The sequence below is a fragment of the Limulus polyphemus genome, unplaced genomic scaffold (genome assembly GCF_000517525.1).
Source record: "Limulus polyphemus unplaced genomic scaffold, Limulus_polyphemus-2.1.2 Scaffold1857, whole genome shotgun sequence".
Lineage (NCBI taxonomy): Eukaryota > Metazoa > Arthropoda > Merostomata > Xiphosura > Limulidae > Limulus > Limulus polyphemus.
The window spans coordinates 12,199-22,840 of NW_013667467.1; the positions used below are offsets into that span (position 1 = coordinate 12,199).

The 10,642-nt window shown below is 31.3% G+C and overlaps 1 protein-coding gene across 1 annotated transcript in view; it reads right to left on the reverse strand.

Annotated features, from left to right (window-relative positions):
- Positions 1 to 8,775, reverse strand: part of LOC106465172 (glutaminyl-peptide cyclotransferase-like) — a 17,034-nt gene extending 8,259 nt beyond the window's left edge. Inside the window, exons 1-5 of the mRNA XM_022393010.1 lie at positions 8,641 to 8,775; positions 8,078 to 8,227; positions 6,707 to 6,976; positions 6,088 to 6,264; positions 4,783 to 4,882 (exon numbers count right to left, since the gene is read on the reverse strand). Of these exons, the coding sequence (XP_022248718.1) occupies positions 4,783 to 4,882; positions 6,088 to 6,264; positions 6,707 to 6,976; positions 8,078 to 8,227; positions 8,641 to 8,670 (727 nt within the window). The 5' untranslated portion in view covers positions 8,671 to 8,775. The remainder of the gene's footprint in view (positions 1 to 4,782; positions 4,883 to 6,087; positions 6,265 to 6,706; positions 6,977 to 8,077; positions 8,228 to 8,640) is intronic.
- Positions 8,776 to 10,642: the final 1,867 nt, after the last annotated feature.

Genomic DNA, 10,642 nt, shown 5'->3' on the forward strand with positions numbered 1-10,642 from the left:
CAGGAAGACCAAAGGGAAGTCTCCTAAGTTGTCTTCTCCATGGGAAGGCCAATATGACATAGTGGATCGTCTCTCAGACGTGACTTTCCGGATAAAATGTGGTTGGCGGGGTAAGCCAAAAGTGGTGCATGCCAACAGGCTTTGGCGTTATCACGGTCCAGGACATTTCAGTTGGGACGAAGTGAACAAAGGAACAAATGATGCTGCTGAAGAAGTTTCACCTGAAAAAGCCACTGTTGAAGAAGAAACTATTCAGTTTTGAGAAGGGAAACAGTGAAGCTCTTTACGAAGTTACTACCACTGATGTGACTCTTACCGATGATAGGACATTTCCTGATGAAGCAGATAACCCCATATGAAGCAGAAGCCAACGAGACGGAGACCAGTACGGTAGAAGATACGTCCCGTAAAATTAAGAGACTTTGTTGAATTGTAATTTTGTGTTTGTAATTCTGTACATTTAATTAAGTTATTGTTAATTGTTATTGGTTTAATGTAAGTAGCTATTGTTCAGGACGAACATTACTAAGGAAGGGGCAGTGTTACGACATCGAGGTCACGTGACTAGTATCACGCTACGTAATTCTCGAACTTTCACGTCCTTTCCTTAAATCTCGTGATCCTTCTAGATATAGTGTAGTCTTGTATATATACAAGACATTCACAACATGATGGGACAACAAATATTGTTGGCCACATGAGACACGAGTTATAGCGTTTGATTATATAGTGACTGTTAAAATTAAGTGTATCGGTAAAGTTGTATTCGGAAAGAATAAACCAGTTTATTTAAGAAAGGACTTGTGTCGCTAAAGTTTCGTTGGAACAAATTTACGGAAAATTAACTAACAAACGGAGACGTAACAATATTATGTATAATAACATATATGTTACATATTACTTGACCTGATTAATCCAGGTCTAAAGATCTGGATTACTCAAACCTTTTGACTGGCAGTTGTCTTAGATTCTGTGGCAATGTATAATTGAAGTTCGTATAATTGTATTAGCTTAGAAATAGTTAGATATTAGCAGAGGCCTTAATTTAATTGTAGTAAACTCCAGTTGTGTTGATTTCAGATATCCTCAAAAAAAAAGCTTATGTAATTAATAGCCCATTAAATAAAAACACTAGCATCTAATGTTTCTTTTTGATACTGTACATTAGTGTAAGGAAGCCCAGCTGTTTTATTAATTTCTGTACCTACTTATACAAAATTAAATAATGAAGTTATTAATTTCTGAAAAAAATGAGTGGAGGTGGGTTCAGTTCCCTAGATCCATGCCTGCTTATACAACAATATAAATTACAAACATAACAAAATGTAAAAAAAACGACACAGAATTCACACAATGTTTATCATGTATGTAGCCAAGAGTTGACAGTGGGTGCTACTAGCCAGTTGCCTTCCCACTAGTCAACAGTTCAAAATCTGCGATAGTGGCAGAAAGCAACAATAGAAAGACACAAAAGGTAAGCACAAAGCTACACTATGGGCTATCTATACTATTCCCATAACAGATATTGATATCCAGTTTTTAGCATTATTAATATTCAGATTTACCACTGAACCACTGGGGTGTGTGGCATGTAGCCTTAGTAGTTTTGCAATAACAAAGACGGCGAGCAAGTTTAGTAGCAATAGGAAAATTACAATAAAAAAAATTCATAGTGTACTCGTGCATCCAAAACTAATGAACAAAAAATAAGTTCGTTGATGATAAGTGGTGCATGTATTTAATCAATTAATTGAATGTATTTTAAAATACCACTAATTTTCAAACTCTACTTTAAAACTGAAGACAGAATTTCAATATTCAGACAATATAGCTGAAAAACACATCCAAGAACAAAGGAAAATTATAAAATACATTTCTTGAGTGACCTAGTTTCCTTCCTTTGGGAAAAAAATTGTCTAAAAGGTGAAAATAAAAGCAAAGTTCGCCATTGTGTACTTATACCCAGTAATACCAACCACACAAGTTGATAAGGAAAAAAAGCTAATTTTGTTAGGGAACAAATACAGAAGAAAACATTTAACAACTTTATTAAAAAAAAAACAATAGCTAATAGAATGCTTCGCTTATTTTGTAACTATTACAGGTAAGTCAATCACACAAGCAGTGAAAATGTCACAAATCAGTCTACTATACAAGCAAGTTTTCACAAACGTTGTAAACACTAAACAACAATTAAAAGTTGAAATTTAAATGTGCTGTAACTACCTGGATTTTGAAGATCTGATAAAATGATTCAACCTCAGGAAGCCTCAACAACAAAGACTTGACTACAAGGTTTGGAGCTTTGATTTTGAAAACATAACAGTATGTTCCAAACTCATGTAGTTGGCAGTTAATCAATTTTAAAAACTTATCAGATACTTACCAAGGCTCATCGGGATAAATATCTGTTCATACATGTAATATGGAATCTTATACAGATTTTACAGGAAAAGGGTACACAGGAAGGCAGAAAATGGATGCCACTCTTATAAACAAATTAACTTAAGCACATAAAGATACAATTGTTGACAGATTAAAGTACTACAGCAGTTTGCCCTAGCTTAAATGCTAAAATGTTTTTAAATTTCAGCATGTAATTGTTAGGCCTGTACAAGTTTCTGTCTTGAAGTTAAAACAAGCTATTGAGTATCTAACAAATATTAAACTTATTCCTAACACATCAGTAGCATTTTAAACAGAACATTGTTTAGATTAGAGCTGGGTGATTAATATTATTTACTAATCAATTAATTGATAGCCCTATTGATCAGTTATATTTGATTAAACAATTAGTAGTGTTCCTCAAACCACTGTATGTACAAAGAAAAAAAAAGTTGGCAATGGATGCTACTAGCCACTTGCCTTCCCTCTAGTCAACAGTTCAACAACAACAAAAAAGGTTGATGGCAGGTACTGCCACAATGTTGCCTTCCCTCTAGCCAGCAGTTCAAGATATCCTTAGTAGCTTTGCCATAAGAAAAACAAGGAAAGCAAGTCTGGTGGCAATATTTGTATTACTTAGTTAGGGTTATAAAAAAACCTAATTTCAATTACTTGATAATTTTTATGACAATCAATTTAAATGTAATTTTGATTAGTTGGTTACATAACAATTGATATAAGCAGAATTTCAATTAATCAACTCTTGGAATCATTGGAAATACTAATTTTGTTTAATCAATTCAATCAAAATTTGTATTAATTGATTAAATTATGTGACACTAATTGATGTACTCACTGCTTTAGGTAATTCATTATATTGATTAATTGATTAAATCGCCCAACTGTGCTTTAGATTTGTGAAATTTCAAATTCAAACATATATTAAACATCACAAAAAAATAATGAGTTAAGACCTGACCACATCAGTAGTATTATCAGCATAATATCTTTTATGGGCATTACTCTTCTTTTTTTATTCTTTTTTTTGGACAAAGAAAATGGTAATTGGAAAATAATTCAAACCATTCGTTAAAGAGATTACTATTAGTTACAGAAGACAGTGCTAATCTTTACCAAGGGGATATCATTTTTGTTCTTATGTAATGAACAACTGTCATAAAATCTGTATACATGCATTTCTACCAATGGGCAAATGTTACAAGACTAACTACATGTGTTATATAACATTAGCAATTACCTTTGTTCCAGCTTAACTAAAATTTGTTTGTCTCAACACGAATTTGAACCAAAATCTCCGGCTTAATGAAACAATTCTCAACTGAGTGAATTTTTAAGATTCAGATCTTTTGGAAACATTTTACCCATCTTGATTACCAAGAGCTAGTTAGCTGAGAATTAGATATCTTAAGAGGTTGTCAATACTCTTACAGGACCTTACTTACAAGCAGGGGTGTTGTGCTAAATTTTATAGTGCCAAATCCCTGCCAAAATGTATCTGACATGTGATGTCACCATTAGGAAAAAGATCTCATATTCAAAACCTATTTACCATTTTTGTGATACCATTCTAGTTAAAATAAATATATGCTGCACTAATTATTTGAGACAACTTACATTAGTGAGAAACTGAAATTGCATATATTAATGAGAGAAAACACACAACTCAATTTCTTTTAAATTAATCAGCAAGGAAATAAAATAACAAAAAACTGGATTTCATATATACAATACTTTGTCCCCTTCAATTTCAGTTTTAGCAGCAATAGTCTTCAAACAGCATTGATAACTCTGACTTTTATAATGCTTCACACACCTCCATTCTACCAACATAAATAATAATTAAGTGACTTGTGTTTTATATTATGTAAATAATAAGCCTTTTAAAAATGTGTACATTTTAAACACAGTATAATTGTAAAATGTGTTTTACAGTTTTTAATCATATTTGTGTCTTAATTAGCATATGATATATAACAAAAAAATATTTCACCAATTTAACACTCCACCACCTGCTCTTGATCTAAACCAGTCATATGGTGCCTGATGCTAACTCTTGAAGAAGAGCGACAGTGTGTGCTGGGAAGTCTAAAAAAGCTCTAACAGTGAAGATGGGGATCACAAACAGTCAGTGTTCTGCAACTCTCTGAAAATTTGGTTATGAAAAACTTAATTTTAGGAGTAAACTGAATACCTTTTTTTCTTACATAAATATTTCTAGTTTCAGAAGCTCCAATTCCAGATGCCAGAGAAATGCTCTGGTATACTCCAGCAGCACTAACCCCCCTGCTTGCAAGTTACCATATAATTATACTAATGGGTGAGTAATTTGATCAATAGTATAGTTATTTATATATGAATACTTCCTGATACACTCACCAATGTTGACTAGCTGCTTGTACAAACTATAAGTGTCTTCAAAGTAGCTGTAGAAGCGTGGGTTTTCTGCTCCCAGAAGATCCAATAGCACTAAGACATGCTAAAAAAACAACAAAAAAACTTAAGTTATAGCAGCTCTCTTATTAGGACACAAAACTCAAAACAGGTTTGTTTTACCTCAGCTTGTAATAAGTTTGACCTTACATCAAGTACTTATTATCAAAATTAAATAAAATTACATTTTAAGTTAAAGCATGGAAGCAATACAACTATTTTCAATTCCTTTTACTTCTTAACCTTTACAGTTGCATTATATTCCTCGTTTAGGTGTGCTTACTGAAGTGACACAATACACAAGACTTAACACTCTTCTGTAGAATTTCTGTCCAAGATCTCTAATAACCAACAGTATGTATCTCTGATAGGTAAGCATATCATGCATTTTCTACTCCTTTAGCTACTAGACAATTTTTCATGTTTTCATTATGTTCCATAGTTTACTCTTAGTATGGAACATCAGTCGTTTTTTTTATTTCCTGTGTTATGTATTAGAATTTGAAATGGTCTGAAATTGAGTTAACTGATCATTTAAGTTTAGTAGTTAAATTGTACTTTGGATTTAGTGTTTAAATATATGCTGATATATAGACAATTTATGACATTTGCCAACAAGATTGATGCACACAGTTTTCTCTTTTAATACAAATACGTTTTAATATACCACATGATTACCTAGGGGTATGACAATCTCTGTTAACATGAGAGTGGCCTTCAATGACATGGATGGTGCACGCACCTGGGGAGAGAGAACTTTAGATATATCATGTTTTTATTTGTTTAAATATAATGGGCTGTTTTTTTTTTTTTGCTAAACTCCCAAGAGAGATTGCCTTTTGAGATAGATTGCCATATAGATTGTATTGTATACATCTTTAAGATATGCTTTTCTTCAGACTTATAAATCGAATATATCATAACTTAGACTTTAGCATAACAGAGCTAGAGTTACACTGGTGAGAGACAGTGTAAATAAAGCTCACTCTCTTTCTCCAGTTGTGAGAGGATTCATCAGATACTGTATTACAGAGCAGTGTCTGTATTTCTTCTGTATTTGAATGAGCCTTTACACACAAGAGGGAGACTGCAAACAGAGTTGTAAACAAGCACAGTTTAACTCTTTATCAAGTGCTTGTGGTTTTTTTGTAGTTCCACAGACTACTTTATGGGAAATCAAGGCAAACTAAGAATACCACACATCCAACTTGTTATATTATAAAAGCATAGAAAGACATCTTAAACACTTACCATTCTGTCAAGGTGTGTGGCATAATCTGTATTACAATGTTGATATTCATCAGGAAATGGCTGATGGTTTAACAACTCAGCAAGATGTCGGGAGCCATACAGAGAGTCAGATTTACTCCACTGTTTCAAAGCCTCCTCTCCATCAAAGAAAATAAACTGAAGAGTCAGGTCTTTATTCTAATAAAAAGAAACACAAAAATATAATTAATTGTAATTATTATTAACATCAAATACTTGGTTCAAGAATTATTGAGAAGAGACTATTCATTGTATAGTTTAACAATAAAAAAGAAAATGTTATGGTATTCATTCTTGAAAGTAGCATTCATTGACAAATTTATTTGCACAATAAAATTAAAGGAAAAATATTCTGGAATTCTTGAAAGTAGCATTCATTGTGAGTTCAATCTCACATAATAATAATAAATGAAAATTTTCTGATGTACTTGAGAGCCATGTATATTGCATCCGATTTTAACTTCCTGTAGAATGTGTATAACCATGTAATTATCAAACTTTTCTGAACATAGATAATAAATACAAAAACCAATAATCAATAAGTTTCTCACACTAATATCTAAATATATTTAATAATAAAAGATAGAAAATAACAACCAACCTTTTTTCTTTGTTGTTTTAACTGCTTATCAAGGACATGAGCCAAATGAATCATCATTGTACAAGGAACTGCTGAATCAGTGGCCCCTACAAATGTGTTCTCTCTACTGTACTTAGAGTCATAATGGCAAGCAAGCACTAACTTCTCACAAGCACTGGGATCAAGTGTACTCATAATGTTTGAAAAACCTTTTTTACCAAAGGGAGTTGGTGCAATAAAGTTGTCTTCTTCAACATCCCAGTCTAGAGAATTCATGGTCTCAATGATAAACTACCAAAAAAAATGATGTAAAGAAAAACATACCACTAAATAATCTAAATAAAAACAGAATCGTGTTTATATTTTACCTTTCATAATAATGATTATTAAAAAAAAGAAAGAGATGTATAGAGGTACAGTTGAAATTTCAAGGGTAACTTAATTATGAAGCTAATTAATGCTCTGTCTGACAAACTCATTCCTGTTTTTACATATGTTTTTTCCAATACTTCCCAAAATCTCATATATCACATCAGATTTAGACATTCAGTAAATTTCTAGAGATCATACATCATCACTATCTTATGCTAAAAACTCATTCTAACAAACAAAACATAAATTAAAATATCAAAAACAGTGTACAACAGTATAAGTTTAGAATATTATTAAAGTAAAATTCAAAGATTTAGTTTTATAAAGAGAACTATTCAATAATTGGCACATGCTTAAAAGAAGAAGTAACAAACAATATTTTTTGTCTTTGAAGGCCTTCTGCACATAAGGCAAAAAACTAAGTCTTATTATGTTTTAGTAAATACTCTCAATCAAAACACCAGAAAGCTAAAGTTTCATAATGTAGACATAGATTCTGTTCCACAACGAATAGAAACAAAATGTATTAAAAACTTTATTTAACTGTTTTTAGCTAATTTTGACCAATCTCATCAGATATTAAGCAATTGATTTTTTATAAGAGATATAGGTTATCAATTATTACATATTATGTATTTAGCAAAATGATAACCAAAATTTTATTGAATGGTCTCAAAGTGATTGTCAACCTTTAGCACAAAATTGGTTTAACTTACCAAATTCATCTTTCAGAAAAAAATTTCATATATAGGCAAGGAAAGGGTGGCCAAAAAAAAAGACCACTTACAGTTTGAATGTCTTTTTTTTTCTATTTCAGAATGTACTCTAAAACTTTTTTATGGTGTACAGTACAAAAAGAATCCATGATACTAATGCAGTAATGCTGCTTTACAGTTTTTCACTCTTTTTTTTTTTTTCTTTTGACCGACAAATTCAAAAGCCAGGATCCAGTTATTTGTAAACGTTTTTATGCATTCATTAACCTTACATTTTAAAAGCTGGAGCAAATTATCTACTTACCTTCTTTACTTCCTCATGACCTGGAGTTCCTGGAACTCTAGGAACTAACAAAGCATCTAGGGTAGTGTTGAAGTTTGCATAATAAACAGGGTTGTTTTGAGTCAACATGTGTACTGCTGAATTAGAGATATTTTTTGATTCATGGTGCCACTAGTAAAATAGTAATAAAAAATAAATCATTACTTTTACAAATATTAAAAACACCATAGTGTGTTTTTGAGTCCACCAATTTTTCAAATTCTTTTTACACAAATCAAACTATTAATTTTCATTAAAATAATTATTTTACACCACTTTTAGTAAATCATTTTCCAGCTCATTATTTGTGAATATACGATTTTTTTTTAAATGTCTTTGAAATATTCCACAAAAAACAAAACAAAAAACTATTTACTTATAAAACTAGCTGGAGCTAAAAGGTATTTACAGTTTAGGTAATTTACGAAAGATTACATAATCCAAAGCGAGTCCTTTTACGTATTATAAATAACATGAAATATAGAACTATTAACAATATTTCACACTCAAAAATATAAAATAATCCAAAATACACGTCATTATACTCCGTGATATAAAAAATTAAGAGTTATCATTAAGGCCTGGCTCCAAATGTCTAATCAGTGAAATCTCTTTGATTCAAATGTTTTTCGTTCTCTTCTCAGAAGAGTACGCTTAGGCCTTTATCGTAATGTGTCTTGTTTCACACGTTGTTAAAGCCTATGCAAATATTGTAATAATTTCCTTCACTCAGTTTGAGATGTTCTTTGATTCAAACCGCTAGATGGCGAACCGTGGAACCAAATATAAACCTATTTAGAACAGGTATATGTAAATTTGTAAACAAGGTACGACCGCCAGTGTTGGAATCTTTCACCTTGAAAAAAAACTTTCAATACGTGATTAGGGTTTTAAAATGACTCTACGTGAAATTGTGGATATGAATAATTTAAAATATTCAGTTCTTTATTTGAAAGTTAAAGAACAAACAAACTGTAAGACTATTGTTAGAGGTAATTTATGTACATCAAACACTAGGGATTGGTGGTGTTTACTTTTCATAGATATTTTTCCATAATTTTGCTAATAGTTTTTAGGAAAACGGCTCTTGAGATAATTTTTGATTTTATCAAGTTTTAGATGGTACGCCAGTTTTGTACTTGTTATTTTAAAAGGTCGATAAACTAACAGAAAAATTAAATTTTCTTTAAAACAGAATGTATGAAACTTCTGTAGTTAGAATATATTAAATAGAATAATGAAATGAAAATCAGCGTCTATTACTTGCACAAAAATTAAAAAATATTCAAGTTAAAAGAAACTTAAAACTCTACATGTTTCGGTGTAAATAATTACCCCATCTTCAGGAGAATCCATCAAGAAGTACACATAACACTGCTTATAAAACTAAAGTACGTGTATAATTAGCATACAAGTACAATAGTGCCATTTACAACAATAATTTGCAAAAATTTATTTGGGTGGCTCCTAGGTCTAAATCTCTATTTAAATTTATTTTGTTTTTAACAATTTCTTAAGATTCTCTTATATTTAATTCATCTTTATCCGTTTACTGTTTAAGAATTTTTACATTATTCCAATCAATAATGTGTTTAAAATTCGCCACATGGTCCGCAAAAGCCGATTCACCCGTTCTTAATTTATCCACAGCATTTTGATGTTCTTTTACTCTAAATTTTAGGCTCCTACTTGTCTGTCCAATGTAACTTATACCACAAGTACATGAAACTTTGTATATACCATATTAATCCCTCATTTCAAATTTTGTCTTTCAAACCATTAATTAAATTATATGACTTCATTTTAATTGAGGAGTAAATGTTACTTGGCAATTCAAGTTTTGCCTAAATAGATTACCTATTTTTATTGATCATGGCAAAACATGAAGCAAACATATTCTTTCTCTATTTTCCTTTTTTGTTATTTCCAATTTCGTACATCCAGAAATTCGAAGTTTGTTATAACATTTACGGTACATCCCATCTATGATTTGAGGTTGATACCCTCTATCAATCGCTACCTGTTTTAAATACATTAATTCTAGCATCAAATTCTCATCATATGACGAAATATTGATAGCCCTATAAACAAAAGACGAAAGTGGGGACATTTTTTGTGACCACGGATGATACGATCTCGCTTGCGGCGGTATGGCAACTGAGAATGGTTTCTTGTATACAGAAACACCTTCTCTCTTTTTACAGAAACATCTCAAAATTTTAAACAACCATCATCTTCAACTTCTAAAGTGAATTATATATTAGGGCTGATCAAATTTAGATGCTTCTGGAATTCAATTAACGTGTCATTACCAAAATATATACCTGAAAAAGTTGCCCCTAGTGGCACAGCGGTAAGTCTTTGGACTTACAACGCTAGAAACCGGGGTTTCGATATTCATGGTGTGGCTTTGTGCTTAACTTCAAACAAACTGAAAAAGTTGGCTTCAGTGGAATCATTCCAGTATTTACATACACTTCCACAACATGTGTAACACTGCGATAAAAGTCGTGAATCAAAGATATGTTATTGATTACATTTGGAGCC